The sequence below is a fragment of the Cynocephalus volans genome, chromosome 17 (genome assembly GCF_027409185.1).
Source record: "Cynocephalus volans isolate mCynVol1 chromosome 17, mCynVol1.pri, whole genome shotgun sequence".
Lineage (NCBI taxonomy): Eukaryota > Metazoa > Chordata > Mammalia > Dermoptera > Cynocephalidae > Cynocephalus > Cynocephalus volans.
This window is the reverse complement of record NC_084476.1, coordinates 12,687,828-12,712,978: the sequence shown is the minus strand read 5'-3', so window position 1 is coordinate 12,712,978 and position 25,151 is coordinate 12,687,828. Positions and strand designations below refer to the sequence as shown.

The 25,151-nt window shown below is 55.8% G+C and overlaps 1 protein-coding gene across 1 annotated transcript; it reads left to right on the top strand.

The window, feature by feature from the left end:
- Positions 1 to 4,894: 4,894 nt before the first annotated feature.
- Positions 4,895 to 24,896, top strand: ADGRD2 (adhesion G protein-coupled receptor D2). The gene is given in 21 exon segments (XM_063081655.1): positions 4,895 to 4,930; positions 5,311 to 5,374; positions 5,732 to 5,944; positions 6,278 to 6,919; positions 7,268 to 7,366; positions 7,769 to 7,854; positions 8,126 to 8,407; positions 9,616 to 9,727; positions 10,666 to 10,800; positions 11,322 to 11,445; positions 11,879 to 11,991; positions 17,844 to 18,001; positions 18,666 to 18,769; positions 19,003 to 19,105; positions 19,369 to 19,522; positions 20,047 to 20,180; positions 20,264 to 20,379; positions 21,197 to 21,317; positions 23,831 to 23,872; positions 24,066 to 24,110; positions 24,834 to 24,896. Coding segments are annotated over 21 exon segments (2,946 nt in total).
- The last annotated feature ends 255 nt before the right edge of the window (positions 24,897 to 25,151 follow it).

The window sequence follows — 25,151 nt, the reverse complement described above, 5'->3', positions numbered from 1 at the left end:
TGCAACCATCACTGCAATCAATTTTAGAACATTTTCATCACCCCACAAAGAAACCCTGTACCACTAGCAGTCACTCAGTCACATCAGGTGGAGGCAAAACTATTTTGAAGCCTGGAAAAAAGAGGAGGGTTGGACGGGCTGGGTGAGAAAAGCTGAGAAGGCTTGGGTTGGGCCATGGATTTGCTATGTGGCCACAGGTCACTTCCCTTCTCTGATTGTTGGTTTCCTCTAAGGTATTTATTGAGCACCTGCTGTGTGCCAGGCTCCAGGCTGGGCGTGTCGCAGATAAACTGAAGCCAAGGGCAGGAACATGACCTATTCAGGTCCCTACACCATTTGGTAGGAGAGAGGTGCCTGGAATGCGGAATGGGGGCAAGGAGGGGTTCTGACTCCCAGTTCAAGATCAGCATCAGCTGCTTCCAGCTTCTGGAGCTGCCCTAGTGATAGGAGAGGACAGGTAGGGGCAGGTAGAGGGGTCGCTCTTTCCTCACTGGCTGAGGAGGGTCCTGCTGGATGTTGACACTAAATAGTTGTTTCACCCTCCGGTAGCCACTAGCAGCAGTGCAGGTGTCAGGCCTTGAGGACCCATTAACTGGAGTCGTCATCCCACTGCCCCCCCTCACCAACTCCCCAAATACACACTCACACACAACCCTTAGAGTCACAAGGCATCTGTCTGGGTGTGACTAGGTCTGTTGGATCCTTCCCTCACTCCTTCAACATACACAAAGTGCTGACTGTCGATCTTGGCCTGGTGGAAGCGCAGGCAGACAATCCCCTGGCATTTGCAGGGACTAGGAGGCTCCTAAACCAGTTTAAGGTGGGAGAACAGGGAAAGCATCCTAGAGACCTGAAGAATAAATAGAAATAAACCAGCAAAGACTTGGAGGCTGGGCGCCCCTGCCTCTTCCTAAGCAGAGGGCACAGCACCCACAAGGGCCTAGAGGTGAGGAGAGAAAGATATGTCCTCTAGCTGGAGGGTGAGGTGGGGACACACAGTGAGGACGAGGGAGGGCAGGGGTGGATCGTGTTAGCCACGAGAGGAAGGTTGGACTTTCTCCTGGAGGCACTAGGGAGCTATGGAAGGGTTTTGAGCAGGGAAGAGACAGGAATGGATAAAAAGATTTAGAGAGATCACTCTGACTGCTGTGTGGGAGAGGGGTTGGGGCAAGCAAGAGAGGAGGCAGGGCTGGTTCTGGGCCCACCCTAGTTACCCAGGGCCCAGGTGGGTAGTAGGAGTGTGGGGGAAAGGAAGGGACTCCACTTTGTCTACAGAGTGGGAGCCAGTCCCCCTCGGAAAAAAAGACAGTGAGCCCAATGCTCACAAATCTCATCTCACAGCAACCCTCTATGTCCCTGAGAGGCAGAGGTGATTCTTCACATTCTGTGGAAGAAGAAACAGAGTAGAGAGGCTCGCCCAAGTCACATAAAAGTCGGTTGATGGGCGAGCCTCAATTCTGTGGGGATTGTGGTGACCCCAAAGCAAAAAAATCCCAGGTGCCGGCTCCTCCTTCCAAAATTCCTGGCCCTGGAACTATGAGAGTTTGGACTGAGGGGCAGAGGCAGGGCCAGAACCCAGGGGTGAGGACCAAAATGTCCTTGGGCCACCTCGAGGCTCCCCTGGGCCTTGGCTGCATTCCCCGCTCCCCATCCCCTCTACCCAGACAGTGAGCTGAGGTCCCCAGTGGCTATCACTGACCCACAGCTTCCATGCCTTGTCTACAGAGACAAGGGGCCTGTCAGAGATGCCCGCCTGTAAAGCCGATGGATGGCCCTTAGCTGCCAGCTGGACAATGCCCAGGCTCTGGGGAGGAGAGATTAGCTCAGGCTATGGCCCAAATGGGTCCCAACTACTTGAGGGCCTCGAATCAGGGTCTGTGGATCCCCCCTTCCTCCATGGTACTTGGCCATCTCCAGGAGTGACTCCTGGGAAATGTGATCCCATGGAAGGGAGGGAGTTGGGCTGGGGGCCCAGGGCAGGGGCATTGCCAAAGATGAGAAGGTCATTACTCAGGCTACGGGGAGAGATTCTGGATGGGACAGGAGGAGGAGGGGCAAGGCCAGGAGGATCAGAAACAAAGAAGATCGACAGAGCTGGGGTTGACATGAACCCCAACCCACCCACAGAGAGAAGGAGCATGGGCTAGGAGGCACATCTGGAGTTCTCTCCCCTCCCTGCCAGGAGGCCATGGCTGAGTCCTGTCTTCTCTCTGGGCTCAGTTTGCACAAATGTAAAATGGGCTCCCAAGACCCCCTGCCTGAACGAGATGGTGCCAGCACAGGAAGGGCCTGCCCAGGGCCAGGCTGAGCGAGGGCTTCTCCCACCCCCTCTTGCTGGCTCTGGAAGGTGGGACTGGGTGGGGTGGGGGGGGTCACAAAAATGGGAGAACCAAGTCCTGCATACATTTTGCTGGCCCAGGAACCCAGAAAATGCTCAGAGCTCTGCCCCAGGTGGAGACCTCTTATCTCCCAATTTTTATTTTGAAAATTCTCAAACCCAGAGAAAGGCTGAAACAGCACTCTGAAGCCAATGCCTCATTCACTTTGATTCCCCTCCTTCTTTTAAAAATAAACCACCAGAAGACGATAAATTTAATGTTTTTTATATTTCACCACAATAAAAGATACAAGTGGAACAAATAATAAACTACTGTGTTGCCCAGAGGCTATTTTAAAAAGTGGAAATTCAGTTTTGACAAGACTGTGGGCCAGGCACCAGGTATCAGCTAATTAGGTCTAAGTCATTTAAATCTCCCAGACACCCCATGAGTTATGTACTATTTATCATCCACACGTTACAGATGGGGAAACTGAGGCTCAGAGGAATTAAATAATGTGCTTCAGGCCAGAGTTAACATGAACTTGGATCTGTCTGGGGTCAAGGATCTGGGGTCACTCAGTCTGACCTCCCTCCTAATCAGGAATCCCCACTGCTAAGGCCAGGAAGGTGTGTCCCCCGTCCCTCCTGCACCCTTCCCCTCTGCATCCCCCAACCCCTCAGCCTCCCTCTGCACCCCTGGCCTGGCCCCGTTCCCTCCCCCCAGACAGGGCCTCTCTCCCCTCCCTACCTTACCTTTCCAGTGGCCTGGATGAAGACCCAGACACCCAAGTTCAAGGGCGGGCCCTGCCACAGTCCTCGTCCGGAAATGGGTATGGCAGCCCCTTCTCACAGTGCGTGGGAGGTAAAGCGGATGCGGCCTGCAGGGAGCCAGCCCGGGCACGTGCAGGGCGGGTACTGTGCGCTCCCCACGCCCCCTCATCCTGGCCTCCACGGGACTGGGAAGCCCAAGGACCCTCCGCTTCCACAAGTTCATTTTGGATCCAAGTCTCGCAGAGTGGCCCCTTCCAACAGGGTGACTTTACCCGTGTGTTGGGGGTAGGGTGTAGTGACAACAGGCCCCGTCCTGCGACTGAAGGTCCCCTCCCACCCTCCTGGAGGCGGGTCTCCCGGGAGGGCGTGTCCGCGGCCGGGCCGGACTGCGGGGCTGGGAGGGGCCGAGCCGGCCGCTGCCTCCGCGACACCGGTCCCCGCAGGCAGCTCGCAGACGGTGAACCAGCCACAGGCGCCAGGCCAGGCGAAGAGGGTGAGGACCCGGGGTCGGGGACAGGGGAGGAACCGGCGGGTGAAGGGGCGGCCCCTGACGCAGGCCCATCGGCCTGGGAGGGATCCCCACTGGCCCTTCGCGCAGGGGGGACGCGCAGTGGCGGCTGAACCTCGCGTCTCTCTCGGGGGCCAGCGAGTGTTTGGTGAGCCGGGGAGGTGGGCGCCGGGGGGTGGAGGGGGCAGATACTGGCAAGTGCGGACAGGGGCCGAGGGGTCGGCATTTACCGGGCCTGGCACCGCGCCGCAGCCCCGACCAGATCCCTACGATTCCCCACCCGCCTGGGGCTGTGGGTGGGGAGCGGGTGGAGGTAGGTGCTGTTTAAAAGAGAAAAAAATAACAATAAATTGGTGCTTTTCAGAGTCGAAACAGCGTGGCCCTCTGAGTCCTCCCGTGCTGGGGCGTGTTTGATTTTCATGCTTTATCTGGAAGAAGGAAAAGGGTATGAATGACCACGGACGGGTGTTGGCTGCAGACTCCCAGGTAGCATAAGGTCGGCTGGCAGGACAGTGTTTTCTGAGATCCATTTGTGCATGGGCAGGGCTGGAGAAGAGACCCAGGAGGCTCTCCCCACCTGTAGAGCCTCAGCCTACTTGCCACGAGTGATCCCCAAATTACCCAGGATTAGGGTATCCCTAGCTTAGTCCAGCGCCTGGCTGTGGCAGACCCACCATGTCTTGGGTGAACTGAAGTGCTCACAAGCTGACCTTGAAGGAGGTGCCACTGAGAGACTGGGAGGCCAGTCCAGGCAGGAGGAACAGCACAGTCGAAGGTCTGGAGAAGGGATGTTGCCCGGGACAGGTGGAAATGGATGTGACTTGGGGAGCAGGGATACGGTGGCTGCCTGGGGGAATGGTGGGACATTTGAGGCCCAAGTAAACAGTCCTGAATGTCAAGCTGCTAACCCCAAAGAACACAAGGAAGCCCATAGGCTCCAAGCTCCCTCTTATCCCTGCAGGGCCCAAGCTCTGTTTCCACCCTCTCTGGCCAGCGGATTGCTGCCGCCCTCCCCTCTTCCCAGCTCACCAGGGCTACAGTGTTTCCCAGCTTCGGTCTTGAAGGGGCTCCTGGAGACCATCCCTTTGTGTAAGTAAATGTCATCCCTAGTGGGTGGGCCACCCCATCCTGGGCTCTCAGCCCAGTGGTGTCTGAGAACCAAAGGGCAAGGTGACCCTGCAGGAGTCAGAGGGGATAGCAAGGCAGGAGCTGCTTTCCTGTTTTCTTCTTCCTCAGTCCATATTAACCAGACCTGTGTCCCCGGCTGCTCCTCACCTGGTCCTGTTGGATCCAGAATGGCCCTCTGGTGCTGCTGCCTCCTCTGCCTCCTGGTAACTGCGCTTCTGGGAGCGGGTGCAAGAGAGGAGGCCAAGGGGACTCAAGCTGCTAGGACTTCAAGTGGCCACCCCTTATCATGAGATCACTAAAAAGGTTACACGAGATAAGCCCCCACAGAAACAGACTAAAGACACCGGCTAGGTGCTCCACCTATTGCATTCCTTCATCGGCTTATTTATTTCTCACAAGGCAGTAACGGGCTCAGGGCAGTGAACAGACCTGCCCAAGATCACACTCTGGGTGGGATTTGAATCTAAGTCTGACTGCAGAGCCTGCAGTTTCCATGGCACCCTCTAGAGTACACAGTAGGCATTCAATAACTGCACACAAGGGGAGGGCACTTGTCTGAGCCCCCACCTGTCTTCTCTCTCAGATCAAGAGCCTCTCTGGGACCTCCTCCAACTCCCCAGATGAATCAAGGAACCCTTGGGCCACAGGTTGGTATGAGGGATCTCCCCACGGAGGCTCCCCCGACCCCCAGCTCAGCCAGCCTGTGGTCCACAGGGTGCACTGGCCTAGAAGGTAAAAGAAAGAAATGACATTTACTTCAGCCCCTACCATACCGGGCCCCACGCCAAAAGCTTCACTCATGTCCACCTCATTCCTGCCATTGTACAGATGTCAAACCAGGCTCGGAAAGGGTTCAGGACTCACCAGGTCATAGAGCATGCCCAGGGTTCGACCCCATCCCGGCGCAAACGATTCCAAGCCCAGTTCCTTGGCCTTGCTCACCCCTGGAAGGGTCAGATGCCCACAAAATACTCTCCTTCATGCTCTCTCCTATTGCCCTCCAGCCCCACTGGCCCCTGGAGAGCTGGCAGAGACTGCGGATGGGGTGTGCAAGTTCCCAGGGCAGCAGCTGAGCTGGTGGCAGGCCCAGGACTCCTGCGAGCAGCAATTTGGCCATCTGGCACTGGGGCTCCCAGATGGGATCCTTGCTGCACGGCTGCGGGACCCGGTCTGGGTAGGCCAAAGAGAGGCCTCTCAGAGGAGACCCCCCCAGAGGCGTGAGTGTGGGCGCTGGGCCTGGGAAGTTGGAGGTGTGTGTGGGGGGAGAATGGGGCTCTTGTGACCTCCAAACACGGGAGCCCACAGTGACAATATTTGCAGAATGAGCCCGGAGTAAGACCTTGTCGCATCTCCAGGTTCCCTTGTTGCGGACTGAAGTAGGAGGCTGACTGACCCCTGAGCAAGAGAACTAGGGCCCCCATTTTTTCCTTCCCGACGTGGGGAGGCACCCCAAACGCAGGGGGAGCCCCGTAGCTGTGCTAAGGGCAGTCAGAGGCAAGGCGGTGTGTGCCTCTGGGGAAACTGAGGTCCCCGCCCGCTTGTCCCCGCAGGCGCGCGCACCGCCGCCGTCCTGGTGTTCGGCGAGAGGAGCGCAGACAGGGCGGCGCGGCTGCGGTCGCCGCTGCCCGCGCTGGGGGCGCTGACGGCCTGCGCGCACGTGCAGTGGGACGCCGCCTCGCCCGCCGCGGCCGCGCTCTTCTCCCTGGCCGCGCCCGCCCTGGCCAACGCGCTGCAGCTGCGCGCCTTCGCCGAGCCGGGGGGCGCCGTGCGCGCCGCGCTGGTGGTGCGCGGCCACCACGCGCCCTTCCTGGCCGCCTTCCGCGCCGACGGCCGCTGGCACCACGTGTGCGCCACGTGGGAGCAGCGCGGCGGGCGCTGGGCGCTGTTCGCCGACGGGCGGCGGCGCGCCGGGGCGCGGGGGCTGGGCGCGGGCCACCCGGTGCCTCCCGGGGGCATCCTGGTGCTGGGCCAGGACCAGGACTCGCTGGGCGGCGGCTTCTCGGCGCGTGACGCCTTCAGCGGCAACCTCACCGACTTCCACCTGTGGGCCCGGGCGCTGAGTCCCGCGCAGCTGCACCGGGCTCGGGCCTGCGCGCCGCCCCCCGGCGGCCTGCTCTTCCGCTGGGACCCGGGCGCCCTGGACGTCACGCCCTCGCTGCTGCCCGCCGCGCGGGTGCGCCTTCCCTGTCCGGGTACGGCCCCCGCCCCAGGCTCCCGGCGCTCCCCTCCCCCCGCCCCCGTCCGCCAGACCCAGCCCACCCCTTGCCAGCCTGGCCCCGCCCCATTCTGGCCACGCCCTCCCCGGGCCTGCAGTGCCCGCGCGCTGAGGGATCCGCCCGATCCCGGTAGCCTGAATGTCCGAGCTCGCCCCGGCCGCCTTGCCCCGCGCTGGCGTGCTGGCTGCATGCCCCTCTCCCAGGTCTCGCGTCGCCCCCTGACCCCAGGGCGGTGCGTCCTGACTCCCCATCAGTTGTGCAGGGTGAGTCACGAGGCCGCGAGGAATTCAGTGTGCGGCCCTGAGACCTTTCTTACCCGGCCAGTTCCCTCAGAGGAGTGCCCCACATGGAACCCAGAATCCCGCACCGAGGGCTCCGAGCTCTGCCTGCAGCCGCGGCCTTTCCTCTGCTGCTACCGCGCCGGTGCGCACTGGCCGTGGCCCTGGGCTCTGCGGAAGGGGAAGCCGGTGGTACAGCCTTGAAGGAGGATGAGCAGTTGGCAAAGTTGGGAGGATGAGCGGTTGGTTGGGAATTCAGAATTTTCTTCGAGAATTTTCAAGGCCTCCACAGAGTTTAGACCACAGGGCAGTGGGGCCAGACAGACTTGGGGGTGAGTCCCAACTGTGTGACTTTAGGCGAGTGATTTTGCCATTCTGTGCCTTAGTTTCCCCATGTAGAACACCATGTGTAAGGCTCCAGACACACAGCTGTCAATGTGCTCTTTCTCCCCTGGGCAGCACATGCAGGGTGGGGGTCACTAAGCATGCTGGCACCTCTGGGCAGGGGTGTTGCCCAGGACCCAGCCTGGCATCCACTCCTTTACAGAGACCTATCGGCGGCTGCAGGAAGCCCAGTCGTGGCCCGGCCAGGACGTGATCAGCCAAGTCAATGCCTTGGCCAATGCCATTGTGGTGAGCCTCCTCCCAAGGGGCTGGAGAGTCTCAGAGCACTATGGGTCACCTTGCTGCACCTCAGTTTCCTCACCTGTAAAGGGGACACCCACCTGATGTGTCTGCAGGAATTAAGGTTCATGCTCCCTATTTTGGAGCCCTTGAGAGCTGGGGGCCTGTGACAGGTTTGACTGGCCCCCACCAAGAAGACCCTGGCAGAGCTCAAATGTGGCCCCTGGGGGAATCCCCTTGTGACAGTCAGACCAGCAGTGAGCGACTCCTCTGCCCACAGCTCCTCCCGGACCCCCTCTCCGAAGTCCATGGCACCCTGTCCCTGGCTGAGGCCTCCAGCTTCCTGGGCATCCTGGAGAGAGTCCTGGCAAAGCAAGCAGCTCCACTGGGGCCGGGTGCACTGCTGGCTGTCCTGCACTTCCTGAAGAGGGTGACGGCCCTTGGAGCTGGGGAGCCAGAGCCCTTAACAGGGCCCTGGGAGCAGCTGGGCCAGGGCGTCATGTCTGTGGCCAGCTTGGTCCTGGAGGAGCAGCTGGCTGGTGCATGGCTGTCGGTCAGTGAGGTGAGGCTAGCGGGGCTGGGTGGGGCAGGGGCTCAGGCTCTGGTTCTGACCTTGCCAGCAGCTTGTTGTGTAGCCATGGGTGAGGCAGCACCCTTCTCTGGGCTACATCTCTCCACCCCTAGGGAGAAGCTCCTCTTTTGTCTATTGTATAACAAGAACTTCCACATACAACTGCACTTGAACAACGGCTTCTGCACTTAAAAATGATTAAGAGCCGCTGATCAACATAGGCCTCTCCCATATCCAAGAGTCTGCTGACCACGTTAAGTGGGATGTTCTCTGTACTGAGTGTTCAGCCTATCTTTTCTGCCTAAACAGCCCAGACACTCTGGAGAACATGAGAGGTGCTATCCATATGGCGAGGCTGTTGGAAACCTGGTCCTCGCAGAAGGGGCTGTAGGCCTGGGAGTAATCAGCCCAACAAAGGGAGGGAGCAAGAGGTCATGGACATTGCCTGCAAATCTCTAGGGCTGAAGGAGCAGACGTGGTCCTCCTGTGGCCTAAGAGGACAGAATTGGGACCAGGGCATAGGGTTAGAGTAGAAATGGTGCAATACAGGAGGCTGGTTCCATGGAATGGTTCACCTGGACAGGTAGTGAGCTCCCCATCCTGAGAAGTATGCAAGGCCACAGTTGACTAGGAATTTGAGGCACTGTGGCAGATTAGGAAAAGCTGGATCCTGAACCTCAGTTTTCTTCCCTGGAGAATGGAGACTATCATACCTTGCTAAGGCAATAGAGAGGAGTTAGTGGGTGGTAACTTGCCCAGCACAGAGTAGGTGTCCTGTTAATGCACATTCTGCCCCTGCCTCCCCTGCTCTCACCACCGCCCTCACCCTCCCCCCACCGCCATGGCTTCCTTTTGGAATCTCAGCCTTGAGCACTGAATCAGAGTGAGAGGGGGGCGGCATGGCCCAGCCTTCAGAGTATGCCCCAGTGGGCAAATGACAGGCCGGCAGGCACAGAGCAGTGGTAGGTCCTTTGGTTTGATTGAGGATGGGTTGGAAAGGTGAAAGGACACTGGGGAAGATCGGGCTTCAAACACCAGCCTGAGGACCTAGGACTTGATCCTGGAGGCCCTAAGGAGCCACCAAGGGTCTAGAGTGGGCAGGGCCAACGTACAATCAAGATGTGTTGACCCCAGTGGTCAAGGCAGGCGGTAGTGAGGTGTGGAGTATGAGAGAGAGCTGAGACGCAGCTTCCTCCCAGGTGGTAGGGGGGCCCATGGCGCTGGTGGCGAGCGTGCAGCGCCTGGCACCCCAGCTGAGCACCATGCTGACCTCCGAGAGGCCGCGAATGCACATCCAGCACCGCCATGCCGGTGAGCCTGCCACCCACCCTGCCCGCCCTGCCCTCACAGCCCGGATCAGATCTCTCTCCTCAGCCCTGGTCACTGGAGCTCTCTGCACCTCCACAGACACTCCGTTCTCTTTTCCTGCCTTTGCCCAGTCTCTGCCCTCCATCCAGAATGCCCTTTCTCCCTTGAGCTCCTAGCAAACTCCTATGCATCCTTCAGAACCCTGCTTGAGAGTCAGCTCCTCCAGGAAGCCTTCCTCAGTTTCAACTCTCTCCTGACAGTCAGTCACTCCTGCCTGTGTTATCCTAACATCCTGAGAATATCTCTGTTGCATTTGTGGTGATTACATAGTGAGATTGTCCCCCCACCACCCCGACACTCTCTGAGTGCCAGGGCTGTTTCTAGTCATCTCTGCATCTCAGGGCCAGGCCCAAGTACACACTCAGTGAGTGTTTGTAGATCGAACGGGGGAGCACCTAGGGTGGGACTTCAGGCACAAACTTGGGTCCTTCAGGTGCCCACTAGTTTCTGGTGGCTCACTGATATTCAGGTCCTGCTTCCTGGTGACCCCTCCCTTCTCAGTGACCACCCCCCTTCTCCTGGACTTGGAGATGTCAGATTTGCCTTGGGCTAGTTGCTGAAGCTCTCTGAGCAGGAATGGTGGCCTTCTAGACCTCTGGCAGGGACAGGGGGACACAGACCCTGCCATCTGGGCTGGCTCAGCAGAAAGAGCTCTCTCCTGGGCCGGCCCGTGGCTCACTCGGGAGAGTGCGGTGCTGATAACACCAAGGCCCCGGGTTCGGATCCCATATACGGATGGCCGGTTCGCTCACTGACTGAGCGTGGTGCTGACCACACCAAGCTAAGGGTTAAGATCCCCTTACCGGTCATCTTTAAAAAAAAAAAAAAGAAAGAAAGGGCTCTCTCCTGAGGTCCAGCCACCCAACCCCATTTAATCCCAGGCCTGGAGGTGCGCAGCCTACGCCTGAGGGAGGCCAGCACGGGGGGCTATGTATTCACGATGCCCGGTGGGCATCCAGAGGGGCCTGGCCACACCCACATCCCTGCAGGAGCAGTGAGACGGCTCCTCAGGAAAGGTGAGTGAGGATGAGGGGTTTCTGGGGCTCTGTTGGGGTCTGGGCCAAACCTCAGCTCTGACACTTACTAGCTGTGCTGCTTTGAATGAGTAACTTCACTTTTCAGAGCCTCAGTTTCCTTGCCTGTAAGATGGGCAGACTAGCACTTGCCTCGTGGGTTGTTATGAAAGCACCCACCACACAGTAGGTGTGCACTTAGTTTCCTCCACTGAACCCCACACATTTTCCCTCAGAAGTGAGTTGGGGGGGGGAGACCCCCATCCTTGATGTCTTGCAGGCTGGAGGATTAGGGCAAGGGACAAAGGGATTTGTAGCTGTGCAGTTAAGCTCATGCGCTGTGGCTGGTTGGAATTCTGGCTTTGCCACTTATTAGCTGTGTGATCTTAGGGAAGTCATTTAACCTCTCTCATGAGCCTCAGCTGCCTTATCTGTAAAATGGGGAGAGCATTACCATCAGGGCCAACTGGTGGTGCTTGCTCAGTCACTGGGTGGCATCTTGGGTGCCCCTCCTGCTCAGCCAGGCCTCTCTGGAGTCACTGTGATCCACAGCTGGTTCACCTCGAGTGTCTTCCAGCACATCCTGGGGGGACCTGGCCTAGAGCCCCAGGCCCCTGAGAACTCAAAGGAGTCCAGCAGGATGCAGAGGTGAGTGGGCCCCACCCAGTAGGCTACTGAGGGCCTGTGTCCCCTCCCCAGGAAAGGCCTGGCCTCTATCCCCTGCCAGAGCCCCCATTCTGGTGGGCAAATCTGTCCTTAGCAGTCCAGGACCCACCCTGTCCCTCTTTCCACCCCAAATTCTGGGCCTGCCACAGGTATGGCTAGTGGAACATGGCTCAACCCGTCTGAGGTCCTGGCTTCAGTGTCAAGACCCAGGGAGGGAACAGGGCTTACCCAAGTTACCAGTAAGTCCCTAAGGCAAGCCTGGAAACCAGGTACCCTACTTCCCAGCACAGGCCTTTTCCTGATCTCTTTGGACACAGAGGGTGCCATCTCCACCACAGGAGACTGGATGCGATGCCCCAGCTGGGCATGACCTCTCCCCCACAGCCATCCTTGAAAGCTCCCTTTCTCCCCACAGGTTCCTAAGCACCCAGGTAGGGTCAGCCATCATCTCCTCCGAGGTGTGGGACATCACCGGGGAAGTCAGTACAGCTGTGACCTTTCACCTGCAACACCAGACCCAGGTACTGGGTGGCGCTTCTGGAAAACAGCCACCCCACTACACTTATCCTGGTTCAATCTCTCACTTGATCTGCAATATTTGTTCATTGGCCAACCAAGGTCTAATAATATACACAAAAATATTCATCCAGAAGCTGTCCCCACTGCCCTCCAGGGACTGGGAGGAGAAGTGATCTGTTGGATGCTTTCTTTATGCCAGGTGCCTTAAATAAGCGGTGTTCGTTTAATCCTCCAACTGTCCACTTCACGTAAAGCTTGGAAGAGCTGATGCGATTGGCCCCGGCTCGTAAGTGGCAAAGCTGGGATTTCATTCTAGGTCTGTGTAACTCGAAAAATTGGTGGTTTCCATTGAGTCATAGACTGAAGTATGTGCACAGGGAGACATTCAGGGGCCTTCACTGCAACATGCTTCCTAAGAATAAAAATAACCTAAATGCCCATCAGTAGGGGACTACTGAAAAAACCTTGTAGATACATGCCAAGGAATAGTCAGCTGAAGTCAAATAAGGAATGAAGTATTTTTCTGCAAACTGACATGGAAAGATCTCCAAGACATGTTGTTAAATTTCATTTCATATGTAATACACAAATTCCTTCTCCCTCTTTGAGACATTAGAACATTTCAGAGAAAGCTAAAGTCTCCTGTGCTCACAACCAGTAATCCAGGATACACACGCACACGTGCACGCACGCACACACATGCGCACACGCGCGCACACACGCACACGCGCGCGCACTCCCAGAGTATCAGCCTTCTTGCACGTCCTCCCAAGACTTTTAAAAAATCAATTTGATTGAAGTGTATAAATCTACATAGGCTAAAATGCATCCATTTTAAGGGTACGATCTGACAAGTTTTGACCGGGGTATGTAAGCATGTGCCACTGTCCCAGTCAAAGTAAAGAACATCTCTCCCTTCCCGAAAGATTTTTTTGTACCCTTTCCCAGTCAATCTTCTGCACTCTTGCCCCAGGAAATTACTGATCTGCTTTCAGTGACTATAGATTATGTCTGTCTGATCTAGAGTTTCCTATAAATGGAAACATACAGTGTATGTAGAGATCTGGCTTCTTTTGTTTTTGAGAATCTTTTATGTTATTGCATGTTTCAGTAGTTCGTTCATTTCTTTTTATGCTCAATAGTATTCCATTATATAGATGTACTGTATTTCGTTTTTCCATATACCTGGTGATGGAGATTTGAGTTGTTTTCAGTTGGGCTGTTCTGAACACTCATATACGAGTCTTTCTGTGGACATATGATTTCTTTCTATTGGATAGATTCCTGAAAGTAGACTTACTTCCTGGATTGATGATAAGTGTATTTTAACTTCGTGAGAGACTGTCAGACTGTTTTCTGAAGTGGTTGTACCATCTTACATTCCCGCCAGCAATATGTGACAGTTCCAGCTCTGCCACATCTCTGCCAACATCCTTGCAGTCTTTTTAATGCCATTCATTGTAATGATTATGCACTGATATCTCATTGTGGTTTTAAGTTGCAATTCGTTGAAGACTAATAATTTTGAGCATCTTTTTATACACTTACTGAACATTCACATAGCTTCGTTTGTTGAATGTCTTCAAAGCTTTTCCCCGATTATTTTACATTTGTTATGTTATTGAGTTGTATTAATTCTATATACATTTTGGATACAAGTCCTTTGTGAGATATATGTTTTGTGAATAATTTTTCCTAGACTGTGGCTTGCTTTTCATTTTCTTAAGTGTCTTTGGAAGATAAGTTTGTAATTGTGATGAAGTCCAGTTTATCAATTTTTTTCTTGCATGGTTCTTGCTTTTCTATCCTATCTAAGAAAGCTTTGCCAGTCCCAAGGTTACAAAGATACCTTCAAATAAATTTATTGTTTTAGCTTTTATATTTAGGCCTAAGAGTTATTTCAGGTTAATTTCTATGTAGTATGTAACATGCAGGTTGAAGTTTATTTTTTCCTTATAGACAACCAGTTCCAGCACCATTTGTTGAATAGATTATTCTCTCCCCCATTAAGTTATCTAGTCACCTTTGTTGAAAATCAGTTGTCAATATATGTGTAGGTCTACTTCTGGGCTCTCTGTCCTGTTCCGGTCATCTATGTGTGTCTCTCTGCTGTCAGCTGGTGAAGTCCTCCAACTTTGCTCTTCTTTTCAAATTTGCTTTAGCTTTCCTAGGTTCTTCACATTTCCGTATACATTTTAGAATCACCTTTTCAATGTCTACAGAAAAAACGTGCTGGGATTTTGATTAGAATTGCATTGAATCTGTACATCAATTTGAGGGAAATGGCCTCTTAACAATGAATCTTCCAATCCATGATAAAGTTATCATCCTCTATTTAGGTTTTCTTGAATTTCTTTCAGCCATGACATATAGTTTTCATTGTATAGGTCTTGAAGGGATTTTGTTAAATAGATCCCTAAATATTCCATAGTTTTACATGTTATTGTCAATAGTATTGTTTTAGTAATTTACTGTCAAATTGTTCGTTGCTAGTATATAGAGATACAATTGAATTTATACAGTGATGTTGTATCCTGCAATGCTGCTAAATTCACTCAGTACTTCCAGTAGCTCTCTTGTGGAATCCTTACGATCTTCTACATACAAGATCTATCATCTGAAAACAAAGGTAATTTTGTTTCCTCCTTCCCAAACCATGTCTTGCTGTTTTCTTTTCCCTGCCTCGTTGCCCTGGCTGGGACCTCTAGTTCAGTATTGAATAGCAGAGGTGAGACCAGACTTCCTTGTCTTATTCCCCATCTTAGGGGGAAAGCGGCCAATCTTTCACCATTAAGTGTGATGTTAACTGTGGGTTCTTTATAGACGTCCAATATCAGATTCAGTTCCCTTCTCTTCCTGGTTTGCTTTCAATTTTTGTTATGAATCGCTGTTGAATTCTGCCAAATGCTTCTTCCACATTGATATGATCATGGGGTTTTCTCTTTAATTCTGTTGATTATAGTAAATTGCACTGATTGATTTTCAAGTGTCAAAGCAACCTTGGAATCCTAGGATCAACCCCCCTTGGTTCTGGTGTATCATCTTTTGGATTGCTGGATTCAATTCGCTACTCTTTTGTTAATGATTTTTGTGTTTCTGTGTATGAATAATGTGTTCTGTAGTTTTCTTGTCATGTCTTCGTCTGGACTGGGTATCAGATTAATGCTGATCTCAAAACGTGAGCTGAGAACTGTTCTCTCCCCTTCTGTAAATGTTCAATAGGGCTTCGCCAGTGAAGTCATCTGGACCTAGTGTTTTCTCTGTGGAAAGATCTTTAAACTGTGGGTTCTATTTCTTTAACGGATGTAGGTGATTTGGATGTTTTATTTCTTCTAACGGTTTGGTAATTTGTGCCTTTCGAAGAATTTGTCCATTTCATTTAGGTTGTCAAGTTTCTAAAGTTGTTCATAAAGTTCTCTTATTATCCTTTTAACATCTATAGGATCTATAGTGATGTTTTCTTTTTCATTCTTGACCAGTCTAGCTAGAAGTTTACCAATTCTGTTTATATTTTCAAAGAACTAACTTTTGAGATTTTATTTATGTATTAATAATATGATTTAAAGGACATAAAAATAAAAATAAATAAAAGTATTGCATCACTCGTTGTGGCAAATTTGGAAAATATAGAATAGGATAAAGAAGAAAAAAATGCCATTACCCAGAGATAACACTGGGGACATTTGGGCTTATTTCCCTTCAGCCTTTTTCTGGGCACATAACACTAAATATAATTCTTTCCTTTTGCAAAACCAAAGCCCTGTTCTTTCAGCTGAGCCATGCAAACAGTCATGTTTTTCATTTTCTCTGAAGGTGTTTTCTGCATTGTCTGAGTCATGGGTGTCCCTGTGATGTCCTGTCTCACTTGCTGCTTGATCCTAGCCCTGTATATGGCTGGGCTGTGGCCAAGTCCAGAACCACCACCTTCATGGGGGATGGTCCAGAATGAATGGACCCTCTTCCGGTCATATACCCAGAGAATCTGTGGGTTTTTTCCTATTACAATTAACCCTGTCTAACCTTGTGAAAACACTTACTCATAATACATTTTGATTCTGGTGACTATTTGCTGGACACAGTTTTGTGAATTTTGAATGCACAACCACATTTATAGTTCCATTTGTACCACTGGCAAATGTCACCAGTGGTGTAATAGTCACCCATTTGAAAAGTGTAGGGCAGGGTTTATGTGTGTTCCCCACACCCAACATAGTTCCTGAGACCCAGAAAAATATTACAAATGAATGAATACATGGGATCATACTTAATCAACCCAAGAAGTCATATGTCCTCTGGAGGAATCATCACAGAGTGGTGGAAAGAGCATGGAGCTGACCCAGCCAGGACCTAGACTCAGCTCTGTGCTGTGTGATCTTGAGCAGATTAACTCCCCTCTCTGAGCCTTGGTTTCCCCATCTGAAATTACACAAATTTGTACCTATCTCCTAGGTTGCTATGAAGATCAGCCACAATAAAGGACATGAAAGTGCTTGACAAAACACAAATTGGGATGACATTGCTGTTACTCTCCCCAGTCAGGACAAATAGCCCAAGTCCCAAGCTCAGGCTGCCTCTCTGCCTGGACAGGGACAGTACACTGGCTATCTGATGTCTCCTCACTGCTTCATGACATCTTATAAAATCTGCATTATTGTCATGTTTAATTACAAAAGAACTAATATGTTTATTATAACACATTCAATCCTAGACCCAACCATTGTCAAGTTAACTGTGTGTTTGCTCCCAGACCCTGTGTGCATGAGTGTGTATATGTGTTTGCAAGTACATGGGCCTTGATTCTTTGTGAAAACAGGCTCATTCATGCATAATGTGTGGCTTCTCTCTCTACCGGACTACGTATCGTGGAGATCTTGTCCCTCTTACCAGGTGCAAAGCATCCCAGGAGGGGCAGAGTCACAGCTGTCCAACTGCTGCTGGCTGGATGGCCGTTTAGCTCGTTCCCAGCGTTGAGATCTCACACGTGGCTCAAGTAGAAGGGCTCACCTCGCCTTTCCTTCTGCGTCCCCACTGGCCTTTTTCTGCAGCCCTTTGCAAAGGACCATGACGGGCAACCCCCTGCTCCCTCAAACACAGGCTCCTCAGCAACCCCCTCCATCCTCTGGTCTCTCCTTCTCCACACACACACTCCTATCTGTCCCACGTCCCCCCCCCCCCAATGCTCAAGCCCTGTCCCTGTTTCCTGTCCCTAGGCCTCCCCCCAGAAGCAGGTGGAGCCTGTCTGTGCTTTCTGGAACTTCAGTCTCAGGTGAGTTTTCCACTTCCAGGTTCTTTCAGTAAGGTGGCTCTTTAACAACACATCCGCTGGGCTCGCAGATGAGGCCGGACTCAGGCGTGCCGGGGGCCTGCATTCACCACCTGGCTCGCAGGCCCCACCCAGCCCCAGGACAAGCCGTGGAGGGAGAATGTGTGACCCAGGAGGTAGTGAGCTCCCTGTCACAAGTGAAGGAGGCAGCACTTACTCTGGGAGGTGCCCGGGAGGAGACTCGCCTGTCAAATGGGTGCAAGGCTTGATTATGTACTGGGGCCCCAGGGCATTTGGAGGGGTAGGGGGGTGCCTAGGGTTTAGCCCAGCTCCCCTCCCTGGCTTTTTAACTGAGGGCATGCACATGAGTCACAATCGATGAGTAATTAATGCAGCTAATAAATGGCAATCACTGGTATCAGCCCTGTCCTCCTACTGTCCCTGAGGCTGCTGAGCACATTTTACAGACGCAGGAGGGGCAGTGACTTGCCCAGGTCACACATCTGGTTAGAGGCAGGGCAGCCATGGGCCTCAGGTTTTGAGGTGAGGCTTTCCCCTGCCTGCTGGCTGCCCCTCCCCAACTCCATCCCACCTCGAGACCCCCTTCTCTTCTCTCCCCGTCCCTGAAGCCCAGATACAGGGGGTTCCTGGGCCACCACCGGCTGCTCTGTGGTCGCCCTGTACCAGGACTCCACTGCCTGTTTCTGCAACCACAGCACCAACTTTGCCATCCTGTTGCAGGTGTATGACATCCAGGTGAGCACCTGGGGGAGGGGGGAGGTGATGTCAGAACCAAATCTTAAATGACTAACAGGGAGTAAGTGAAAAGACAGAGGCAAGGCGTCCCAGGCAGAGGCTGGTCTGAGCAAAGGCAAACAGGCCAGATGCGGGGACTTGTCACAAGCACCCTACCTGGACAAAGGGAGGAGGGGCGGGTCAGGGATGATGGCCTGGGCCCTGGGGGGTGAGGGAGTCATCTCCGGGAGGGCACAGGTGGGGGCTCAAGGGGCTGTGGGCTCTGTGGGTCTGGGGTTCAGCAGGGGGGTCTCAGCTGGAGATGGAGAACTGGCAGGTGAAGCTGGCAGCCCCCTTTCCGATGGTACTTCCGTGGTCCCCCCTGTGGGTTGTCTGTCACATGGGATCCTGTGCCCATGGGCATGTTGGTCGCTCTTAGAGCTGTGGAATGAGTGACCAGGGCCAGTTTACGGGGAGCCAGCAGGAGAAAAAGACGTGCAGATGCCCACTTGGTAAGCGCCCGCGCGTGCAGGCCGGGGCCCTGCCGGGGGTGCTGTTACCACCCCGCGTTACCGCGGAGAAGAGGAGACTGGGGGAGCCTCCGAGTCACCAGCAGGCGGGCAAGGTTTGTCTGGGTCAGATCAGGGTGGTGACAGGGGTGCTCTCTCTCTCTGTCCCTCTGCAGAGAGGCCCCGAGGAGGAGTCGCTGCTGAGGACTCTCTCGTTTGTGGGTTGTGGCGTGTCCTTCTGTGCCCTCGCCACCACCTTCTTGCTCTTCCTGGCAGCGGGGTGAGGGGACCGGCCTCAGCCTTGTCCTGCCCTCACAGACCTCCCTGTCCCTCCTCGGGGCAGGTGTCCAGCCTCAGTCCCCCTGGTCTGAGCTTCCCCTTAGGGCCTGCTGGGCCTCCTGTGGAGCTGCCCTCTCTGCCTCCATTAGCAGCTGGGGACCCAGGTGGCCAGGGCCCAGCAGGGGGTGGGGCTGGTCATGCTGTTCCAGTTAACTGACTCCTCTGTCTGTCCAGGGTCCCCAAGTCAGAGCGTACCATGGTCCACAAGAACCTCACCTTTGCCCTGGCCTCTGCCGAGGGCTTCCTCATGGCCAGCGAGTGGGCAAAGGCCAACAAGGTGGGCCACCAGCAGGTGGAGCTCAGGGGTGCCCAGGAAAATGCTTGACTACTTTTCTGGGTTGCCCTCCCCCACATCTTCACTTAGCTCCCTTTCCCTGGGGAGGAGCAAGGCCCAGAGTGGAAAGACCCCGAACGGTGGAGCTGGGTCCAGGCACTGGCCAGAGACCTTACCTACCAGTACCTCTTTGGGCTGGCAGTGCCAGGCATGGGCATGGGACCCCAGGCACGGGCATGGCTGACCCCAGTGGGCACTCCCCACAGGTGGCATGTGTGGCTGTCACAGCTGTGATGCACTTCCTCTTTTTGGTCGCATTCTCTTGGATGCTGGTGGAGGGACTACTGCTATGGAGCAAGGTGGTGGCCGTGAGCATGCGCCCCGGCCCGAGGATGAGGCTCTACTACGCCACAGGCTGGGGTGAGGCCCCCATCCCCGCTCTTGCTCAGACTCCTCAACTGTGCCTTACACGGCCTCCACTGCTGTCCAACACGAGCAGCCTCACCTCCACCTGGCGCCCACTTCCACCCAACACTCGTACCCGCCTGGCGCCCGCCACCCCCCGACACTCATGCCCACCAGCACCCAGCACCAGCCCCAGCCTGTCTGACACGAGCTCAGTGTTCTCAGTTCCGTCAGCCTCCAACTTTCCCCAACCCCAATTCTTCCTAGTTCTCCATTTCAGCAACCTCAGCCCCCACCTCCAGCACCGTCTCCCCCAGTCTCTGGCCAGGTGACCCCCTCCCTCCACATGCCGACCCTCCCTCTCCGAGGAGTCCTAGCCCAAAGCCTCTGGTCCAGAGCTGGCTCTGCCCACTCCCAAACCACTCGCAGCTCCCCGGGTCCTCCCAGTGCTCCCAGGACAACCGCTACTGAGGGACAGCTCTGGGCTGCAGTGCTGGGGAGAGAACAGAGTGGCCCTGAGGCCTGTCATCTTTCTCTAGGTGCACCTGTGGTCATCGTGGCCATCACCCTAGCCATATGCCCCCACGACTACGTGGCCACCGGACACTGCTGGCTCAATGTGCACACAGACGCCATCTGGGCCTTTGTGGGACCTGTGCTCTTTGTGCTGACTGTGAGCTGACAGGTCTGGGGAGTGGGGGAAGGTGCCCATCCGGGATAGGGGCTTCCTTTCACCCACTAACACCAGGTCTCCAGGCCAACACCTGCATCCTCATCCGCGTGGTGATGGTCACTGTGTCCAGCGCCTGCCGCCGGGCCCGCATGCTCAGCCCGCAGCCCTGCCTGCAGCAGCAGATCAGGACACAGATATGGTGAGGCCCGGACTGGGGGAGGCCAGGAAGAAGCAGGAGGCGTAAGGTCAGCTGGCCCTGGGTGCGAGGCTCAGGAGGGTGTGGTCTTGTGGCCGTGTGTGAGACTGTATTGAGTGTGTTTGCACACATGTCCCTGCTTCTGTGTCACATGCACTCATGCATGTCAATGTGCATAAACGTGCCTGTGCATGTCATGGGTGGGGATGGTTATTGTTCCTGTGTGAAGTGGGCATGGACACCAGCCACTGTCCTGGGGTATCACTGTCTGCAGAAGGCACTGACAGCCTGCTAGGGACGAGGTAGGGAGACTCCAAAATCAGATTGTCAACAGAAGTTCAGGTTCAGGGTGAGGATCTGAGTTCCCACCCATCACCCTGCTAGAGAAGGGGACGCGGCTGGCCTTCCCCCACAGTTCTGCCTCCTCCCCGGCCTTCCTCTTCCCCACCCATCTTCTACTGAGGCGGGGCAGCCACGTCCGTGCACCTTGAAAAGCCTGGGAACCCCAAGGGTCCTTTGGGAGGGGGAAGGACCTCAGCTCTCCCTCTGGCCAGCTGCCACCCCATTTCTTTCAGCCAGGTTTGGGACTGAGACCCCATCTCCCCAGTGCCACCATCCCTACTTCATGCCATCTCTAGGGCTTTGAAAAGATGGCAGTAAAGTCCAGCTGAAAGGTCTCACTGCCCCTCCGTCGTGGGCCATGACCCCTGGTCAACAGCTCCGGACCCTCTGCAGGCACCTGGACTCTGCTCTCCCTGGGACCCTGCGGGTGCTCCCCAGGCTGTCCCAGCCCCCTTCAGCCCTGCCCGCCCTCCTCCAGGGCCACAGTGAAGCCGGTGCTGGTCCTGCTGCCTGTCCTGGGCCTGACCTGGCTGGTCGGCATCCTGGTGCACCTCAGCCCAGCCTGGGCCTATGCCGCCGTGGGCCTCAATTCCTTCCAGGTACCTCCAAGACCACATGGGACTATGACTGTGACACACCTGAGCTCAGAAGGGTGACTGGCTTGTCAGGGACTAGGTAGGGGGCGAGCTCTCCATCATGGGCGGCATTCAGCAGCAAGCAGGGACGTTCTGTCAGGAGGACGGGGCGTGAGGGCGGGGGTGGGAACAAGTAACCTCAAATCCACGAGCAGGACATAAGGGAGGATTTGGTGGCGCTTCTGACAGTTCAGGAAGCATTGCTGGGGTTCATTGCACCCTGATACTCAAGGGCATGGCAGCAGGTGCCAGAGCCCCTTCAGGCCTTGCCAGGGGGCACAGGTGACCTCTTTCCTTAGGGTGTGTGGCCCACCATGGGGTCAGCACACTCTGCTCCCTCAGTGAGGACAGCAGTTTAGAAAAGGGTTTGGTTAGGAGGCCTGCGCGTAGCCCACATAAATGAAGTGACACGGCAGGACTGCAGGAAAGTGCCTGAGCACTCCCATGTGGCTCTCGCGTCCTGGGTCCTGCAGCGACAGAAATGAGGCCAGCTAGGTCCCTGTCCTCAAGGGATTCGAGGGGGACTCAGACATGGACGGACAGTGACAGCGTGGGAGCCGAGTGCTGGGAGGGAGGGAAGTCCAGGGAGGGTCCTTCCTGCCCCCTGCCCTGCCCCTCGGCCTCCCTCCGCCCTGGGCACCTCTCCTGCCATCTGCACCCTCTGCTCCCAGCTCTCCCCAGGCTGGTCCCTCTCAGGGCTGACGAGTGGGGCAGGCCAGGGCCCAGGCTGGACAAGGCAGGCTCAGGAAATCAGGTGCAACCTCCACCCAGGGTCTGCAGAGCCTCAGAGCGGGGCCTCCAGGACCCTCCGTCCTTTCCTCAGAGAAGGGGGGCTGTGACAGCGACAGCCACTTACAATGCCCAGGGCTCTCACTGAGCCCTGGCCAGGATCCTGTTTGTATCTCCCAACGAGCCTCATAAATGGAGAAACTGAGGCCTTGTGAAGTCACTTGCCTGAGGCCCCACAGTAGGAGGAGCAGGCCCGAATCCAGAACCTGTGTTCCCAGCCGGTGGGATGCTCGGCCCTGACCGCAGACAGGTCACCCACCCATGGGGAGGGGTGCCCTGACCCAGCTGCTCACCCACCCATGCGGTGTGTACTGATCACCCACTGGGAGCTGGGCACTGTCCTGGGCGCTGGGATCCAGCAGCAAACCGGAAAGCGAACAAGTGAAAAAAAAAACAAAACAAGTGACATTCGTGGAGAGAACCAAAAAGATGCAAGGACGTGGGAGGGGTGCTGGCCCATGTGGTCTTCTCCCCCTGGGCCTTGGGGACTCAGCCACCTTCTGCTGGGCAGGGATGGAGATGGAGAGAGGAGAGAGAGGGGAGACTGGTGGGGGAGGAGGGAGGTCACGCTCAGAGTGGAGCCTTGAGACCTGCCTGGGCCCGTCTGGTGGGGACGGAGGGTGTGTCACTTCCCTGCAGGGCCTGTGCCCCAGTGCTCGCGGCTGCCCATTCCTGCTCTGCCCCACGCTGCCACGCAACCCTGGCTAGGTTCCTCCACCCTGTCACAGAGCAGTGGGGGCAGACGCATGGCGACTGCTCCAGCTCTGGTGGGATCATCTCGGTTGGTGCCTGGGAACCAGGGGGAGCACTTGGGCTCTTGGGCTCCAGCCTTCAAGAGGGAGAGTGGAAGGCCTCAAGGAATCCCACATACCCCCAGCAGAGTCTCCCAGTCTAAGCCTCAGGGCAGCGGCTGTCCGGATAGAATCTGACCAAGTCCTAGGCTCCAAATCCCACCTGCTGGGCCACAATGTAGCTTGGAACTCGTCCCTTTCCCCCACCGCAGCCCCAGGGTCCCTCTCCATCAGATGGGGAGAATGAATCCACACCACCCCCACACCGGGGAACTGTCGTGAGGGTCAAGTGAGACCCCAAATGTGATGATGCTTTGTGAGTGGTGAGGCCCTCTTGGTCCCCACGAATGTTGGTCCCAATCACTGTGTAAGTCCTTCACACGCAGCACCTCCCATCCCTTCGGGAGACAAGTCCTGGCCCATCCCCACTTTCCAGATGAACAGACAGAGGTTCAGGAAGGCACAGGCCACTCAGCCAGAGGCACGGTCACAATGCACTCACAGGTCTGCTGTCGCAGGACCTGACTTGCCTTGGAGCTCCAGGAAGGTGTCCCCCTCCCACCCCCACAGGGTGGGGAGGCTGTAAGGATAGGGCAGGCCTGGCAGGGAGGGGGACACAAGGCTAGAGGGCAGAGAGGCTTCCTAGTGGCCAAAGGCTGAGGGCCTGGGCACGGCCCCTCTCGGTTCTGTCTGTCACAGAAGGCCGGGCTGGGGAGGAAGGGCAGGCAGGGTTTGTGTTCACAGCCTGCCTCCGAATGTCTCTGGGGATCTTGCTTCGTCTCTGCTGTGGCCAGTGACCACTGGGGGGCGCCCTGACCCCAGGCAAGGCGGGAGGCGCGGCAGTGGGGGGTGGGCTCCCAGGGAGTGACCTCCTGCCCATCCTGGGTCTGTCCCCAGGGGCCGTATATCTTCCTGGTCTACGCTGCCTACAACGGGGAAGTGAGTCTGGGGACTCCAGCTGCTGGGAGGGGGGTGGGGGCTAGTGGAGGAGGGGTGGGAGGGTCAGGGAGGGGCGAGGGGGGGTGGGAGGGTGGGGGTCTCTCCATCCCCTTCCCCCCTCTAGCAGGCAGGGCTTGCCTGCAGGGGTGGGAGTCAGGACGGTCCCAGGCCTGACCGCAATGCTGTCCCCCAGGTGCGGAGCGCCCTGCAGAGGATGACTGAGAAGAAGGCAGCTGCAGCACTGGCGGTGCCACACCCTGGCCCGAGCACCGACACCCGCTCCTTTCAGACCCGCTGCAGCCCTGCAGGCCAGGGGAACAGTCCGTGGCCCCCAACTCCCTGGGAGGCGGCCCAGGATGGCCCTGTAGCCTTGGTTCCACCCCGAAGACTCATGGCTCTCAGAGGTATGGCCTCACCACCCTCCAATCTGAGTGCTGCCCAGTGCCTCAGTTTCCCCAGTGCTCTGGCAGATCCTATTATCCCATCTGAAAGACAAGGAATCCCAGGCCTTGGAAATTGCAAACCTGGTGCTTGGGGAATGGCTTAGAAATAGCTTGTCACCCTCCCTCCAGCTACCACCACCAGGAAACAGGGTCCCCTGCCCAGTCCCCAGGTGGGGCTTGCCCAAGGTGACTTTCCCTGGGTCTCCATGCAGAGCAGATTGGGGGATTCCTGAAGACAGGTGAGTGGCTGGGGTTCGGGGTCCAACTCATGGGTTGAGTGACTTCAAGGCCAGACCAGGGGTTCTGATTCTAGCTCCCACCTTATCCCCTGCGTGCCCTTGGGTAAGTTACCTTCTCTCTCTGGGCCTTAATTTCCTCATCACTAATCTGTTGGGTAAACCTTTGAGTGGACTCAGGATATTTGATAATGAGGTCCCCACCCAGGGTGGGGAAGTGGACAAGGGCTTCCTGCCTCAGTCTTCCAAAAGTTCACCGACTTGAGCGTTTTTTCCTCCTAGGGACCCGTGGCCCCAGAATCCCCACAGCCTTCTCCTCCATTGCAGAAACCGAGAGACCGGTGAGGCTGGGACAGGCGGGCCCCACGGTGCTCTGCCAAGGGGTTAGCAAGTATGGCAGGCAGGGCTGGGGAGGCCACAGGAACTAGGGTAGGCTGGGCGGGGCTGGGGCTTCCCCTGGGGATCAGTCCCTCAGTTAAGGGGCTGAAAGGTGCTGGGAGTTGCTGGGAGCTGCTGGCAGAACCTGAATGCCAAGGCCACTGGGGGTGGAGGGAGTCATCAGTAAGTGGCCAAGGCCCCCAGGGCAAAGGGGGGCAGAAG